This window comes from Schistocerca cancellata, chromosome 8 (genome assembly GCF_023864275.1).
Source record: "Schistocerca cancellata isolate TAMUIC-IGC-003103 chromosome 8, iqSchCanc2.1, whole genome shotgun sequence".
Lineage (NCBI taxonomy): Eukaryota > Metazoa > Arthropoda > Insecta > Orthoptera > Acrididae > Schistocerca > Schistocerca cancellata.
The window spans coordinates 504,583,539-504,602,760 of NC_064633.1; the positions used below are offsets into that span (position 1 = coordinate 504,583,539).

At 44.6% G+C, this 19,222-nt stretch overlaps 1 protein-coding gene across 1 annotated transcript in view; it reads right to left on the minus strand.

Moving 5' to 3' along the window:
- Positions 1 to 587: 587 nt before the first annotated feature.
- Positions 588 to 19,222, minus strand: part of LOC126095653 (sterile alpha motif domain-containing protein 1-like) — a 90,350-nt gene continuing 71,715 nt past the window's right edge. The window contains exon 2 of the mRNA XM_049910412.1: positions 588 to 870. Coding sequence (XP_049766369.1) covers positions 588 to 870 — 283 coding nt within the window. The remainder of the gene's footprint in view (positions 871 to 19,222) is intronic.

Sequence of the window (19,222 nt, forward strand, 5' to 3'; positions counted from 1 at the left end):
ACTACGTATCAGACACTCATCGGAAAACGGTAGTGCACCAGCAAGGGAACATCAATTCTTTTGAGTCCTACAGCGTTAGTGGGTGATAATTCGTTGAATTCGATCCAAATACAGACAGGCAGGTTCCTAATTGCTCCTCCATGAAAACACCCAACCTACAAAGTGAACACTGTGCATTAGCTGTTTGCCACCAAAGACAGAGGAGATGGATAGAGAAAAAAACAGGAAGGAATGAAAGGGAGAGGAGAAGGAGGAGACAGAAGAATCAGGAAAAGAAAATGGACGAAGGGCGAGGTTCAGATTGGCAGAAAGATTGGGGAGGAGGGAATGGACAGAGAAAAGTGGTGGAGGGTATGGACGAGTAAAGGATCGTGATAAATGCATACCGAAGCAACACCGAGACCTCACATAACAATGTACTGTGCATAGAAACTGAGCACCGAGAGCACCCATGTCGCACGTGACAGGCGCCGCAAAATATAGGTACTTTCAGCTAAAAAGTGGTATCCAGCGGGAACATAAGAAAAGGCGCAGTCCGCAGGTTAGCTGGGTCTCGCGAGTGTACCAGTCGTGCTGCACGTGTAACGTCAACACTGCGGCACCTGAGGTGCGGACTGTGGCGGGCAGCAAGAGCGTTCCGGCGGGCCCTGGCTGCAGACTGCGAGGGCAACTCTTGTGTACTCAGTGGGCGGGCCGCGGTCCAGCGAGCAGGTAGGGATGGCAGTAATATGGCGGTGGCCCGGCTGGCCGCGTGGCGCCGGACTTGGCCGTGTTTGATTAGTCGGGCTGCCGGGGCCCACCCGGCGTGTTCCATTTACGGCGGGCGGCACGCCGCCGCCGCCAAAGGACGGAGGGAGTTGGCGGCGCCCGCTGCACCACGGCTCACTTCATCCACATAACTATTTAATGCAGCAACATGTAACGTTTTCTCTCTTCCCTGTCGACGTAAGAGTTTTGCTTCCTAAGGACTCTTGAGACAAATTACATGTTCTAAGTGAATGATATGCTCTTGCCTTAACTTGCTACATCGAGAAAGATTTACAATTAATATTAACACACTGATACAACCAGTACCAATTTTTGTAGCGGAAGCAAACATTACTTAGAAGAAAACTGCCTACTGAAACTTCCTGGCAGATTAAAACTGTGTGCCGGACTGAGACTCGAGCTCAGGACCTTTGCCTTTCGCGGGTAAGTGCTCTACCAACTGAGCCACCCAAATATGACTCACGCCCCGTCCTCACAGCTTTAATTCCGCCAGTACCTCTCCTCCTACATTCCAAACTTCACAGAAGCTCTTCTGCGAACCTTGCAGAACTAGCACGTCTGGAAGAAAGGATATTGCGGAGACGTACCTTAGCCGCAGCCTGCGGAATGTTTCTAGAATGAAATTTTCACTCTACAGCGGAGTGTACGCTGATATGAAACTTCCTGGCAGATTAAAACTGTGTGCCGGACCGAGACTCGAACTCAGGACCTTTGCCTTTCGCGGGCATTTGCTCTACCAACTGAGCAACCCAAGCACGACTCACGCCCCGTCCTCACAGCTTTAATTCCGCTAGTACCTCGCCTCCTAGCTTCCAAACTTGTGTACTGTCTTGAAGATAACGTAGTTGACTTCCGTTCTTTCATGTTTTTCATTTCGCTTAAAAGTCACTTGAGCAGTCCACATTGCTGTAACTGATTTCGACCAGCCAGTGGTTATCTTCAATCTGTCAGTAGATGAAAACAGGAAAAAGGAATAAGTATATTTTCCACTAGGTCTCCCAAGTAGCTATCTACCTAATGAGAGAAAAGATTAAAGTCACACCTATAGTCATATGTTGCACATGGTTTCCGCTCTGTTGTCAGTAATAGCGAAAGTAACGATTTGAATCGGTCGGTTTTTGTAGGCGGAATCCTCTTTTTGTCTAAGATAAATGTCTATTATCGGGACAAAAGTATCTACCTCTGCAGGTTTTATAGTAGATATTTTTCGAAAACAAGCATTTATGTACAAACAAGGAAAGTATTTCACTCCACCTACGAAACCTCAACAACCACCGTCGGTTACTTTCGGTATTGTTGATTACACAATGGAATCACTTGCATCATGTGTCTGTACGTACGATTTTATACTTTCTTCTTTTTACGCAGGTACTTGCTGGGAAAATTCTTATAGATTATACAGTTATTCTTTCCTCCTTTTATCTAATGACTGGTGAAAGACTTTTAGATGTAACTAACGTTCAGAAAAGAGGGGCAAAAGTTCTGAAAATACAAAAAATATATGCGGAGGCGCTTTATATTGGGAGAAACCAGCCTCACTAACTTTCTCTGTCCCATTCACAGGGTTCTGTTATACTGGATTACACACATTATTTCAATGATTTTGACAATAATTCGTTGGTGTTTGAGCTTAGCAACTTCTTATATATAGAAAAACTCGTCTCGATGTCTACAGACACCAACTGAGTATATCTTGTCAGCGCCCATAAAGCAAGTACTGTCAGAGTTGTAAAGGTTTCCAGATCTGCACTTTTCTTCAAATTTGATTCGAATTTGTCTTTAATAAATCCATCAAAGACGTCGCTAACACTTCTCTGAACCACATCGGGCAAATACTTGTAGCCACAGACTGCAAAAAGTTACAACACTACGTGTTTGTTGTTGACTAACTCTTGAGCCTGCTTTGATGGCTTCTGCGATCAATGAGTCTAAAGAATATATGAAGTGTTTCATTTCGCACAGTAAAATGGTGCATGTCATCCAAGTACCCCACCTTGTGATGACAGGAAACAGTGGAAGGAGGAGCCCTGTCATTTACTGATACAAAATTCGATGACTGGAAACCGTTACCAGAATGTTCTTCACAGCTGCAGTGAAGTCATTTACCGTAAAATGTTTCTCCCATATACTTTCGCAAACAGTGTATAGACCATGCGCAATACATATCACATGGTTGAGGTTGAGGTAAATGGCCTTCAATTGTTGGAAAGCCAAAAGCATGTAGCGTGCCTGGTCAGTTACCACTACACAAACGTTTTCGTACTGTATGCCCCCTGGGCTCAGGTTCATTCATTATCGTTGAATGATTGCATCATGGTCCAGGCATTTGTCTTCTCGAGTTGACACATTTGGAAAAGTGTAGGTTTTATCCATTCACCAGATAATTGTTCACCAATATTTTCAAAATCGGTTTTACCCATTCACCAGATAACGGAAAAACCAACAAATTCAAAACTTATCTTAGAAACTATCAGTAGATTCATCTCAAACGAATTCAACTACATCCATATCGGCCGCCTGTTTTATTTTCACTAAAACGTACTCATAAGGTGGCTGTATGTAACTTTTTGTCAGAGTGCTCTCATCCAGTATTGAACTTTGTGTGTACTTCTCAAGAACACAGGATTGCTTACCTTGTGGAATGGAATTCCTGACTGGATTAAAGGCATGGCAATATCCACTCTAAACTCATTCAGTGGCCGCTACTTTTCAGATACTGAAGCGAAGCTATTTATCAGGGTAAATTGTGTAGGTATCAAATCCCGAAGTTCAATGTTTTTGAACGGTTTTTCTGGATGCGCTGGTTTACTCTTGATGATCGTCATCGATTGAAATGCTTACTTCATGGACGGCACATCGCAGAATGATGGCATCAGTTTCCATAAACTGATCGCCAACAAGAGCCGTTAAGTTCATGCGAGCACTAACGGAATTTAGATTTCAACTGCTTCTTCATCACTGTTTAAATTTTATCTGATTTCGAAGTTGCAGACTGACGATTGTTACTGCGTTTGACTATTGTGGCTGAGGTTGGCTACTGTAGCTGGGGGAACAAGTAACAACTGGTGTTTTCAGAACATTATATTTTAATACTTATTGACCATTGTTGACCTCTGATGAAACAGAATTTTAGAATCTTGTTCAAGAATAGAAATATTCTGTCTAATCCATAAAAAAACGCCGATAGAACTGTGAGGAAAGGTTCTTAAGCATGCCTCGGGCATGGATGTGTGAGATGTCCTTAGGTTAGTTAGGTTTAATTAGTTCTAAGTTCTAGGCGACTGATGACCTCAGAAGTTAAGTCGCATAGTGCTCAGAGCCATTTGAACCATTTTTTTTGACAAGGTGCAAAATATAGTCCACTCTCAAAAAGGTGTAAAAGGGTGTTACAAACTGTGCTTATTTTGCTTTATTTCGTGTACACTATAGCATGTATTGACCTATCTGTGTGAAAATACTTGTATTTAGGATAAGTGCTGCATCCTAAAATCCATTTCTTACTAATGACAGACTAAAGATGGCCACTGGCTACCGAAATTGTCAGATGCTCATGCGGATTTGTCGTGAAAACTAGAAACATAAAAATAGACTAAAAGATATTATGTCCATATTTGTGTCGCAAAGAGAGATAACAATTTAGCCTACAGCACTGCCCCCTTACTTAGCTTGAATTTATCGCGAATGTCTCGTCCAGAGCAAAGCCTCTAGCAACTGGAAAAAACACAGGTGACTGCTGTATAACAGTAGGGTGAAAGAACAGAGCCGCAAAATTTCAGACCAATATCCTTAACATCTGTTTGGTGTAGAATCCTTGAACATATTCTTAGTTCAAATATAATAAATGGTCTTGAGAGGGAAAAGCTTCTGTCCACAAATTGGCGCAGTTCTAGAAAGCATCGCTCGTGCCAGAGCTCATCTTGCCAGTTTCTCACGTAATATCTTACAAACTATGCATTAAAGGCAAAAGGTGGACTCATTATTCCCAGATTTACGTAAAGAGTTTGACTCGGTGCCATGCCGACTGTTAACTAAGGGATGAGCAAACGGAATAGGTTCCCAGATGTGTGAGTGGATCGAGGACTTCTTGAGTAATAGAACTAGTATGTTGTCCTGAACGGCGATTGTTTTTCAGAGACAAGAGTATCGGCAGGAGTGCCCCAGGGGAAAGTGATGTGACGACTGTTATTTTCTTTACACATAAATTATATGGCGGGCCGGATAAGCAGCAGTCTGCGACTGTGGTAAAAAGGAATATTTCGGATTTGAGTGACTGCCAGTGGACACAAGATAATTTAGAGTAAATCTCCACTTGGAATGATGAATGGCAACTAATGATGAACGTAGAAAAATGGTAGCTATGCGAATGTTTAGGAAAAACAAACCCATAATGCCCCAGTACATCAGTAGTAGTGTGCAGCTTGACAGACTCGTCGGTTAAATAAGTAGCCGCGCCGTTGCAAAGAAATCTTAAACGGAATGAGCATGTAACGTTTATTGTAGGGGGACGAACAGTCGACTTCGGCTTATTGGCAGAAATTTTGGAAAGTGTGGTTAATCTGTGAAAGAGACCGCATATAGGACGTTAGTACGATCCATGGTCGAGTACCTTTCGAATGTTTGGGATCTGCACTAGATCGGTAACGGAAGACATCGGAGCAATTAAAGGCGGGTTATTAGATTTGTTACCAGTAGGTTGGAAGAACACGCAAGCATGATGGAGATATATGGGGAACTCAAATCGGAAACACTGGAGAGGAAGCCACATTCTCACCGGAGAGCACTACTGAGAGAAATATAGACAGAGTCAAAACGTGACGTATTACAGCTTAACTATATCTGCAAACAATACAAATATAATGACTTTGAAAGGGAAAAATTCAGTCCGATCGAAAATTATAAGAAATGAGGAAATTATAGCATGAGAAGCCACTTCAATTATCTACACACATCAATAAAGTTTTCATAATCCCGGTTCCCAGAACTCGTGAAGATAAACGTTGGCTGTGAATATTCTATCACAGACTCAGTCCCTTTGACTGTCCAGAGATGTCAGCAAACGCGCCTAAAGATGGAAACAACCATGCATGAGAAGCGCCTATTAGACAGAGAGGATCCGACAGTCGATCAGTTCCAGTCATTCCATCAGGAAGGAGGTACACGGCTCGTGTTGTCTGTAGTTTAACTATGCCTAGACGGGCAGTACCGCGGTTCGATCGCGATCGCATTGGTACTTTGTGCCAGGAAGGACACTCAACAAGGAAAGTGTCCACGCGTCTCAGAGTGAACAAAAGCAATTTTGTTCGGACATGGCGGAGATACAGAGAGACAGGAACTGTCGATTACATGCCTCACTCATGAAGCAAAGTGCTACTACTGCAGGGGATGACTGGTACCTACGCAGTCCCTTTCACTGTTCTGAGATGTCACTAGTCCGCATTGTTACTTTGTGCCAGGAAGGGCTCTCAACAAGGGAAGAGTCAGGCGTCTAGAAGTGAACCAAAGCGATGTTGTTCGGACATTGAGGAAATACAGAGAAACAGGATCTGTCGATGACGTGCTTCGCTCATGCCGCCCAAGGGCTAATACTGCACTGGATTACCGCTACTACCGAATTACGGGTCGGAGAAACCATGACTCAACGCCACCATATTAAATAATGCTTTTTGTACAGCCACAGGACGTCGTGGTACAACTCAAACTGCGCGCAATAGGCTGCACAATGCGAAACTTCACTCCCAGCGTCCATAGCGTGGTCCATCTTTGCAACCACGACACCATGCAGCGCGGTACAAATGGGCCCAAAAACATGCCGAATGGACCGCTCAGGATTGGCATCACCTTCTCTTCGCCGGTGAGTGTCGCATATGCCTTCAACCAGACAACGGGGACGTGTTTGAAGGCAACCCAGTCAGGCAGAACGCCTTAGACACACTGTACAGCGAGTACAGCAAGGTGGAGGTTCCCTGAGTTTTTGGGGTGGCATTAGGTGGGGTCAACGTACGCAACTGGTGGTCATGGAAGGCGCCCTAACGGGTGTACGATAAGTAAATGACACAAAATGGGCCCAAAACATGCCAAATGGACCGCTCAGGATTGGCATCACGTTCTCTTCGCCGGTGAGTGTCGCATTTGCCTTCAACCAGACAACGGGGACGTGTTTGAAGGCAACCCAGTCAGGCAGAACGCCTTAGACACACTGTACAGCGAGTACAGCAAGGTGGAGGTTCCCTGAGTTTTTGGGGTGGCATTAGGTGGGGTCAACGTACGCAACTGGTGGTCATGGAAGGCGCCCTAATGGGTGTACGATAAGTAAATGACATCCTCTGACCGATAGTGCAAACATATCGGCAGCATATTGGGAAGGCATTCGTCTTCATGGACGACAGTTCGCGCCGCTATCGTGCACATCTTGTGAATAACTTCCTTCAGGATAACGACATCGCTAGACTAGAGTGGCCAGCATGTTATTCAGACATGAACCCTACACAACATGACTGGCTGTTTATGGACGACGTTACCCACCAAACACTTTCAGGAATCTACGCCCAATCACCGTCAAGGAGTGGGACAATCTGGACCAACAGGGCCTTGATGAACATGTGGATAGTATGCCACGACGAATACAGGCAAAACTTTTTTGATGTGTGTAGAATTTGATATTAGTTTTAACTATAATAAAATCATTGAGAAGAAAGTTAATAAATACCGAGCTATTACTGATCAATTGGAAACTATCTTGCAAGAAGAAAAAGAAAAGGAACACAAATGAAATTTTATAAAGTTGTGACTGTACTTACTTTTGTATATGATTCCGTATCATGAACATTAACAGAAAAGAAAAATCACTATTGCAGCCAGCGGAGGTGAACATATGTTTATATGTAAAATAAAATGGACAAAATTATAAAATGAAATAATAAGATCAGATTTAAACGTCTTTTCAGCTAATGACAAGAAAGAAGAACAAAGAATGAAATGGGAGGATCATGTTAATAAAACGACAGAAAACAGATTGCAAATGAAGAAAATGAATTATCGGCCGACTAGAAAGAAAGGTAGGTAGACCTCGTTGGAGATGGATTGATGGATGATACAGACCGTAACAAAGGTGGCTACAGCACCTCATACTTGGAAGGATATGAAGATGATGGCCACTGAGAAGATATAGAGAACCGGGATTTGAGGCTGACTGCAGAACGATTTTACTGCCGCTAACGTGCATTTCGCATAAGGATTACGAAGATACGATCTGATATATTATCTCTTGTACGGAGCCATATAGAGATCCGGTTTTCCCTCACTCTGGTTGGGAGTGTATCAAAAAAGGAAATCGCTAGTGGTTGTACAGGGTATCTTCCGCCAAGCACTAAACGGTGGCTTCCAGAGTGTGTATGTAGATGATGATGTAGGTGTAGCTGTAGATGTTGACTTCCTGCGGACCAGACTGAGTGTCGCTAGGGGTTAATTCCAAACTTCGTTCCTTGGAAATATTTAAAAAATGGCTCTGAGCACTATGGGACTAAACTTCTGAGGTCATTAGTCTCCTAGAACTTAGAACTATTAAACCTAACTAACCTAAGGACATCACACACATCCATGCCCGAGGCAGGATTCGAACCTGCGACCGTAGTGGTCTCGCGGTTCCAGACTGCAGCGCTTAGAACAGCACGGCCACTTCGGCCGGCTATAAATATTAGCCACTATTAGTAACTCCTCGTATACTACGAATGTCCAAGATGCTACTCCAGGCGGGTGTAAAATGAATGTGCGTAACGGAGAATAATAAATTCTAAAATGAAGATTTGGTCCTGAATGACTATCCCCTGTAGCAGATCTTAGGATCTCTTAATTCTATAAACTACAATCTAATCATAAATGATTGATGAAGGCAACTAATCCTACGAAATGATAAACGTTGTTCCTGCTTATATATTTACTGTAGATTTTTTAAAAAAACTTTATATTACGAAGTTTACGTTTCCTAAGTGAAATTACTATTCACTTGCCTAACTCAGCCCCTTATTTTGACTGCGAGGTCTAATATCAATAACGCGTAGGAAACAGTTTGCCAAAACTTTTTTCTGATATGTCTTAAGATACTGATGTGAAGCGTGGACTCTGGGAAAGGTAGAGGAAAAGAGACTGGAAACAATGGAAATGTGGATATGGAGAAGAATGACGAAAACAAGCTGGGTAGATAGAAAAAGTAAATAACACTTCTTAAGAGAAGTGAATGAGAACAGAACGCTGCTAAATCATATAGGAAGAAGAAAAAAAAATTATAGGGCACATAATGAGACACAACCAGTTCCTAAAGAATGTATTTGAAGGAAGCGTTTTAGGGAAAAAACAAAGAGGCAGCCCAAGAGCAACATATTTTAATAACATCAAAGAAGATATGGGGATAAAATCGTATGACGAATTGAAGAGGATGACAATGGAGAGAGGGACGTGGCTAAATTGACAAGGCATAGCCTTTAGTTTATGATGATGATCACCTTTCACGCAATAAGCTTTAACAATTATTTACAATACGTACGAGACAATGTCAGTTTCCCTTATATATTCATATACATGACGTACAACCAAACACATGTTACCTAATTGTGTTTGTAGATCACGGCAAAGAATGTGGATGAGTTCTTGTAAGGTGGAAATTATAGCCACCATACAAAGGAATTAATTTATGGGCTGACACTCATTTAAAATTTTTCCCATCCTTTCTTCAAACAATCTTCTGTTAACACGGAAACAGAAGAATATGGAGGACACGAATTAGACGTTGACATGCCGTCCTGTTTCACGCAGGCAACATCCACAGAATCCATCAGCGCGCAGGAGGACCAAGCGAGATGCGGCACTGCTGTCTGTAGTGGCGAACAAGCCGGTCTTGCATTCAGGAGGGCGGATGTTCAAATACCTGTCCAACCGTTTTAGCCTAACTCGTGCTCACTTATCCTCGAAAAACTACCAGTTTAGTGCAATTTACCTCGATGAACACTTATTTTTCAAATACTGAAATGCCACTTAAAACAAGTAGCACAACTAAATGTTTACTTCTCTCTCTCTCGTTGTAGACGTCAGTTCATTATGGTTACTAGTTGAACAGCTATCTCTGGTTCTTTGCCAACAGCAAATATCTCATGAGCGTGATTACTTCAGAGTTAATAATCAGATTCGTATTAAATTCTCAATAAATAAACATCTGAATGTCTCCGTAACAGAATGGTTAGCGTCGCTGCAACCATTGCGGAAGGACTCGGTTTCGGTTTCGGGGAACGAGTCAGATTCTTTCTTAGATATAGTGGTCCGAAATACACTCATCCTCGTGAAGGCGAAGTGAGGAACGGCTTCAGTACAAAAGAAGCTGGATCTTCAGGATTCATCTACTGGCAATAACGGCTTGAGGGTTTGGTATCATGCTGATCTCATGTCCCACGAGCATACACTATGTGATCAAAAGTATCCGGAAACTAGGCTGAATATGACTTAAAAGTTCGTGGAGTCCTCCATCGGTAATTCTGGAAATCAATGTGGTGTTGGCTCATCCTCAGCCTTGACAGCTTCCACTCCCGTAGGCATACGTTCAATCAGATGCTAGAAGGTTTCTTGGCGAATGACAGCCCATTTCCAGAAAGTGCTGCAATGAGGAGATATACCGATGTCGTCGGTGAGGCCTAGCACGAAGTGGCGTTCCAAAAGATCTCAAGGTGTTCTGTAGGATTCAGGTTCGGGCTCTGTGCAGACCAGTCCATTACAGGGATGTTATTGCCGTGTAACCACTCCGCCACAGGCCGTGCATTAGGAACAGGTGCTCGATCGTGTTGATAGATGCAATCGCCATCCTCGAATGGCTCTTCAACAGTAGGAAGGAAGAAGGTGAGTTTAAAACATCAATCTAGGCCTGTGCTGTGATAGTGCCACGCAAAACAGCAAGGGGTGCTAGGCCCCTCTATGAAACACACGACCACACCATAACATCACTGCCTCCGAATATTACTGTTGGCGCTACATACGCTGACATGACGTTCACCAGGCATTTGCCATACCCACACCCTGTCATCGGATGGCCACATTGTGTATCGGAATTCGTCACTGAACACAACGTTTTCCACTGTGCAATCGTCCAATGTTTACGCTCCTTACGTCAAGACAGGCGTCGTTTGGTATTTACAGGCGTGATGTGTGGCTTATGAGCAGCCGTTTGACCATGAAATCCAAGTTTTCTCACCTCCCGCCTTTCATAGTACTTGCAGTGGATGCTGATGCAGTTTGGATTTCCTGTGCGATGGTTTGGACAGATGTCTGCCCGTTACACATTACGACCCTCTTCAACTGTCGACAATCTCTGTCAGTGAACAGACGACGTCGGCCTGTAAGCTTTTGTTCTGTGCGCGTCCATTCACCTTTCCAGTTCACTATCACATCGGCAACAGTGTACCTACGGATGTTTATGATTGTGGAAATCTCGCATACAGACGTATGACACAAGTGACACCCAACTATCTGGCCATGTTCGAAGACCTTGAGTTCCGCGAAGCCATCCATTCTGCTCTCTCACGATGTCTAATGATTACTGAGGTCGCCGAGTACCTGAAAGTAGGTGGCTAGACAATGCACCTAATATGAAAAACGTATATGTTGTGGGGTGTCAGGATACTTTTGACCATATAGTGAAGGTAGCACCTCGTACTGCTTTGTAAATAGTAGTCGGCTAGTGGGATCATGACTATTACGTAGGACGTGAGTGGCATTTACGTCATAAATAAATGTTACTGTATGTTCTTCACGACAGTTTACTCTTAGCTACAGCTCCATCTCCGAACCTACACCCACTTCTTTACTGCTTTTGAATGACCGATATGTGAGGGCCCAAGACTGTGGGTAAATTATTGGTATAAAGTATGTCATATTCTTTCTAACAATATTCATAAAGGCAGGCGGTGTTAACGGGAATCGAACGGATGCGTGTTGCCAACGAGTGCGGTGTGAATGCGGGCATCCGATTGCCACACGACGGGGCTTCGGCCTCGGCGTATGTTAAGTTTGAGAGTGTCTAGCCGGCGGAAGTGACTCGTTGCAGCAACCCGAAGTTGTCTGAATTGCCGACTGAGACAGGAGCAACGCTAGCCATGACCCGGCATGATCCGCTGTCATAGGCAGACAGAGAGAGGTTATACGGAAGTTACCTACCTTTGGCTGTTGGGTCGGTGTGAGGGTCCCGGTTGCATCACTGTTTCAGCGAGTTTTCCTGAAAACACCAAGTGCCCCTCCCTTGGTTCGCGACCTGCAGCACACACTGTGTTGATGGACCTAGTGCCGTGAGCTATACCTGCCGTTAATCCGGTTTCCGGTTTCCGCAGGAGAATTTCAGTAGTTTCTATATATTCTGTTTTAAATGGGCTCGTGTCGCGTTGTTAGCCCGAAGGCCCCATCCTGGGAAGTTCGGCCGCCGAGGGCAAGACTTATTTCAGTCGACGCCACATTGGGCGATTTCCGTACCAGTGATGAGGATGAAATGATGATGAGGACAACACAACGCCCAGTCCAAGAGCGGAGAAAATCTCCAACCAGGCTGGGAATCGAGTCCCGGCCCAGTGAATGGGTTCGTTCGCTTAAATTGACAGGTGGCTGCAAATGTTGGATTTTGTCATTGCCGTTTTGTAGGTATTTTTATCCATAAATATATATAGTAGTTTCAGGTGACTGAGTGCCTATTAGATAATTTGTATCATGGAGGTTATTGTGTATCTTTAGCTGGGTTAGTTCGCATAAGCCGACTATCCACTAAGATTATTAGGTTATTATATTGCTGAATAACAATGTGTGGACTACTTAATTGTTAAAGAAATATTTTACCTAAGAACTGTCCAGTAGCTTTCCATTCCGAGATCCGTGGGTCCAAGGCTAGCAACTCCAAGATATCATCCCACCCTTGTCCTTCCTGGTCTCAAAGGGGTAGGAGCTTCCAGCTTCATCTCCCAACCAGCTCCTCCTTCACAACTCCATTGGACGTAAGAGATGGGAGGGCCCAACACTAGTGACAAGGGACTGATGTAAAGAATGACACATTACTTCTAACAGGATTTATGGCAACATTTTGGATTTTAATATAATAATATTCTTATTTACGTTGAATATTATGTGAAAAGTTTAAAACAGTTCTATTTGTCGTACAAAATTTACAAGATGTTAAAATACAAATATTAACATAAAGTTGCCTTGCATGCAACAAAAATTATAGACATTCACAGTTCCTGTGAAAATTGTACCAACAAAATATCAGAGAACAAACTGAAGTCATAGAACTAGAAAGTGACAATATCGATAATGCGCCACCAAAATATGTATACTGATCAATACCACGCTAAACTGAATAGTGTCCCCTTTGAAACATTGCAACTTTGAGCATTAGGTATTTCCTTAGTTTCACACTTAAGGCGAATTCCGGGGTGACGCTTTAAGAAACCACAGGTCGGAAATCGTCCCACACTTACATAGGCAGAGACTCCGTCCACCTCCCCTCGCCACCACGTTAAATGGCCTTGTCGTCGACAGGATAGTAAACCCTGATCTTTCTTACTTCCCAGCACAAAGTCTGCAATAATAAAAATATTTCTAGGTGTTAATGAGAAGTAATCATTCCTTTACATTTATTTCTCACGTATGACTGATCCAAATTATTGTATTGAGATGCTGGTCTCCAAGTAACGGATTTCTGTCGACAGGTACGAACTGTGGATTGAAACGGCTCCGCACCCACCATAAATACTGCAAGTGTTTCAAGAATATGCAAGAGATGTTGTACATAATCTGCTGTGCCCAGAGAAAGGTTCCTATGCTACAGTACAAATGTAGTCGGACGTAGTTGGAATATATTATGAGGAGTGTGATAAGGTAATGGTGTAGTCCTGTCCCCAGACTTGTGGTGATTATTCTTAAATGCATTTACAAATCCAACACTATTTTTGAATCTTTTGTTGCTCGGGACGTCAAAGACATGTCAAGCAACTCTCCAGTAATGGAATTCCTCTACAGAGACCTTCTGGAAACTAATCGTTTAAGAGGTAACCCAGCATTAGTATTGGTGAGTGGGGATTGGCAGAAACTTTTAAACGAAAGTTGTCAGTTCCGATTCACCTCTGAGATTAAAATAAACAAAGTTTTGAAAGGCAGACTTTGTGAATATTGAGAAATAAAGCGTTTTGTAAACTAGTGACATGGGACTTATTTTAAATTTTCACATCGATCGAGACTAATTAATAGCGTTAATCGACTGATACACCTAGTCTGAAATGCAAAGATTGTCAAAAGACCTTCAGTGCTGTAACAAGTTAGATTCTGCCTCCCCCCCTCCCCCCTCCCCACCCTGCGTGCACCGAACCCTCACGTTGCAGTCGTCAGAGGAATTTAACGTCATTTGAAGATGGGAATTCAAAATTCACAATTACGAATACCTGATAGCAGCAACGTAACGCTTACCAAATGGAGTATTGCTATCAGTTATAAAATGCGGTTCGTGAGTGTCACGGCAGAAGAAAAGACACTGTGGTGACGTGAGTCTTCGGATAGCGATTTGCACATATACTGATGGCAATAGCGTCTTGTATGGAACGTGTAATAGGGCAGGGAATCGGCGGAGCTGTCATTTGTACTCAGGTGATTTTTATGAAAAGGTTTCCGACGTGAATATGGCCTCACGACGAGAATCAACATTATTTGAACGCAGAATGGTAGGTGGCGCTGGGCGCATGGGACATTCTGTTTCGGAAATCGTTAGGGATTTCAATATTCCGAGATCCACAGTGCCGAGAATTCCAAATTTTAGCCTTTACCTCTCTCCACGGACAAATGAGTGGCCTTCACTTAACGTCACAGAGTACTGGCGTTTGTGTATTGTCGTCAGTGGTAATAGACAAGCAACATTGCGTAAAATAACCTCAGAAATTTATGTAGAGCGTACGATGAACGTATCCTCTAGGAGAAGGAGGCCAACTATGGCGTTAATGAGCTATGACAGAAGACGACCGACGCGAGTGCCTTTGATAACAGACCGACATCGCCCGTAGGCTTTCTCGTGGGCTCGTGACCATGTCGGACGGACGCTAGCGATTGCATAACCGTTGGCTGGTCAGAAGAGTCCCGACTTCGGTTGGTAAGAGCTGATGGTTAGGTTCGAATGTGGCGCAGAACCTACGAAGCCATGGAGTCAAGTTGTCGTCAAGTCACTTTGTCAGCTGGTCATGGCACGGTAATAGACACTATACTTACATGGAATTGATTCGGTCCTCTGATCGAACGGAACCGATCATTGACTGGAAAAGTCTATATTCGGTTAGTTAGAAATCATTTGCAGTCATTTACGATGGGATTCTTTTGAATGATAATCCATCACGTCATCGGGCCAGAATTATTCGCGACTGGTTTGATCAAAAATTCTAGCGAATGATTTGGCTACCCTGTAAGCGTATTGTCATATCGCTGGCTTAGTTGTGGAGTATCTTTGCTGGCAGCCGCGTCAGTAGTGAGCGAGCGCGGGTCACGCAATTGTTGTTGTTGTGTTGTGGATAGCTCTGCATGTAAGAAGCTTTGTTAGTATTCAGGTTGAAGTGTTGCTAGAAGTGCTGTTACAGTAAAGTGATTAAATATGGAAGTGATTCAGAGGAAAGTGCGTCAAGAAGTAATTTAAAAATGAGCAGTGCCGCCGATAACGTACTTGTGTATCCTCCCGTTGTGTATCGTACCGTTCAGTATCAATCATCGGCGCCGTGTTCGGTCTCCCAGAATGAACTAATTTGAATCAGTAATACTATTTACCACAAAAGAGAGCATTTAAGTGCCAGTGTGTTGTAGCAAGCGTGAGGACGTGCGTTCAATTATCGCGTTTCGCATTATCAACAAGCAGCTGCGCCGCGACGGTTACGCGCACGCTCGCACAAGTGAGAACTGAGAACTGAAAAATTAACTTTACGTACAGTGTTATATCATTACTGGTGTCAAGGAGGGCTGGTACCAAATAGAATCGGTGTACGCGTGGCGAGCGTAAGAACTTTTGTTCGATTATTCGGCTTTCGCATCATCAACAATCATCCGCGCCGTGTTCGGTACGCGTACGCTCGTCCAAGTGTTATTGTGGACAGATAATCATCAAGACTGTCAATTGGAACAAACATTTACGACTTAGAGTGTAAATAGTGTAACCTGTGATTTCTTATCGTCTCAGAATACAGGTGTTCAAACCAGACGTAGTACAGTGTTGTGCTTGACGTTGAGTGGCTCCCCTAACTCGCTTGCGTATTTCGACAGATAATTGCAGGCAAGCTAGCAGCAGTGTGGAGCAGAACACTACGACCGCCGCGGGATTATGAGGTACGTGGTGTGGACAGGCGCAAGGTCGAATCGACAACCAGTTTAAGGGTCCCCCTTCCCCCATTTGTACCCCCGGGCATGTTACAACCCAGATGGCTCGTCATGAATCCCGTCAAACGTTTATGGGACATGATAGAGAGATCAGCTCATGGACAAAATCCTGCACCGGCAACTCGCAATTGTGGATGCCTACAGAGGCAGCATGGCTCAGTATACCTGCACGCGATTTCCAATGACGTGAGTCCATGCCACATCGAGTCGCTGCGCTACGCCGTGCAAAAGGAAGTCCGCCACGATATTAGGGGTTGTTCCATAACATTTGTCAGCTCAGTGTATTTATACGCAAAACTCAGAATCTTCAGGCAGGGCTCTCCAGAGAATTCAAGCGTACTTCTACGCCTTCCTGGAGAGGTGTGTGTGTCCAGCGATGAACGCAATCGACGGCCTCTCGACCCCACCCGACCCGCAGACTTGTGACGGCGCGCCGGGGTCTGGCTGCGGCTGTGGGTGTGGGTGGGGCGGCACCGCAACCGCCGAATGTAAACAACAGGGCAGCGGCAGGTGGACTGTTCCAATTGGAATTGGGAGCCTCGCGCCCTGTGTCGTTTTAATTAAACCACACCGGCTGCGCCGCCATGTTATGGAACGAAATGAATGTAAGCGCAGGTGAAGATGAATAACCGTCCAATGTAAACCAGCCGACGTCACGGCCAAAGCAATTTAATAACACATTGGCCGAAAATTTGAAACGCGCCGTCTCTTTGTTTTTGACAACAAAAGCACCTGTTCTATAATTGTTCTAAAACCGTGAACATTACTGAAGGAGAAAGCTTTTTTCCAGTTATTACTCGCCTGATGTGTTTACTTGCAGAGATAGGTCGAATTTATCGTCACGTGGAAATTTATGTAGCTCTCGCTTTAAGTTATTTACTGTTCTAAGATACATGCTTCTGATTATTACCGCTTGGTCCTGTTTCACGAAATTTAATGTGGTGTCTGTACCGCATCCGTAACCACTTGCTGGGTATTGCTGTTCCTCTTCCGAATGAAAAGCGAGTTGTTTGGAGTGAAATGAACATCAATCAGAGAATTAAAACGACCGATAAACCCTTTCATCTTCCATGGGAGATATTTCACGAGACATGTTCTTTAAGGCGAGGGACCGCTAAATGGTGCCATTGTTAAGAGAGTGGAATAATAGCAGAAGCACGATTCATCAGTTATTAAATCAGCTTGCCTCTCATTCACACTTTCTCTATGTAAACAGGGGATCTACAGCCGATTGTCTTTCACCGACTGGTTCAATATAAAAGTAAACGTAAGCTGCATTTCCAACAACACTGTCAACAATTATCTAACATTAAGATTAAAACGTCATTTCACTTCTGTCGCACTATGTTTGGAAATATTAGGCTATTATTAGGTTATCGGCATCTCAGATCAACTATTCATAAATATAAGATAACATAGAACAATACAATATACACTCCTGGAAATTGAAATAAGAACACCGTGAATTCATTGTCCCAGGAAGGGGAAACCGTATTGACACATTCCTGGGGTCAGATATATCACATGATCACACTGACAGAACCACAGGCACATAGACACAGGCAACAGAGCATGCACAATGTCGGCACTAGTACAGTGTATATCCACCTTTCGCAGCAATGCAGGCTGCTATTCTCCCATGGAGACGATCGTAGAGATGCTGGATGTAGTCCTGTGGAATGGCTTGCCATGCCATTTCCACCTTGCGCCTCAGTTGGACCAGCGTTCGTGCTGGACGTGCAGACCGCGTGAGACGACGCTTCATCCAGTCTCAAACATGCTCAATGGGGGACAGATCCGGAGATCTTGCTGGCCAGGGTAGTTGACTTACACCTTCTAGAGCACGTTGGGTGGCACGGGATACATGCGGACGTGCATTGTCCTGTTGGAACAGCAAGTTCCCTTGCCGGTCTAGGAATGGTAGAGCGATGGGTTCGATGACGGTTTGGATGTACCGTGCACTATTCAGTGTCCCCTCGACGATCACCAGTGGTGTACGGCCAGTGTAGGAGATCGCTCCCCACACCATGATGCCGGGTGTTGGCCCTGTGTGCCTCGGTCATATGCAGTCCTGATTGTGGCGCTCACCTGCACGGCGCCAAACACGCATACGACCATCATTGGCACCAAGGCAGAAGCGACTCTCATCGCTGAAGACGACACGTCTCCATTCGTCCCTCCATTCACGCCTGTCGCGACACCACTGGAGGCGGGCTGCACGATGTTGGGGCGTGAGCGGAAGACGGCCTAACGGTGTGCGGGACCGTAGCCCAGCTTCATGGAGACGGTTGCGAATGGTCCTCGCCGATACCCCAAAAGCAACAGTGTCCCTAATTTGCTGGGAAGTGGCGGTGCGGTCCCCTACGGCACTGCGTAGGATCCTACGGTCTTGGCGTGCATCCGTGCGTCGCTGCGGTCCGGTCCCAGGTCGACGGACACATGCACCTTCCGCCGACCACTGGCGACAACATCGATGTACTGTGGAGACCTCACGCCCCACGTGTTGAGCAATTCGGCGGTACGTCCACCCGGCCTCCCGCATGCCCACTATACGCCCTCGCTCAAAGTCCGTCAACTGCACATACGGTTCACGTCCACGCTGTCGCGGCATGCTACCAGTGTTAAAGACTGCGATGGAGCTCCGTATGCCACGGCAAACTGGCTGACACTGACGGCGGCGGTGCACAAATGCTGCGCAGCTAGCGCCATTCGACGGCCAACACCGCGGTTCCTGGTGTGTCCGCTGTGCCGTGCGTGTGATCATTGCTTGTACAGCCCTCTCGCAGTGTCCGGAGCAAGTATGGTGGGTCTGACACACCGGTGTCAATGTGTTCTTTTTTCCATTTCCAGGAGTGTAATTAATTATACAACCCATTATTGTTACTGAGGCTATACTAAAATACCGAAATTATTTACTCCTGGTTTATTTAACGTAGTTTCTAAAGTTTCTCTGTTTAATTTGTGTGTCATTGAGATGTCTTTCCTTCCAGCGACGCTGTAGCATTTGGAGCACTTGCAGACACTATTTTTATCC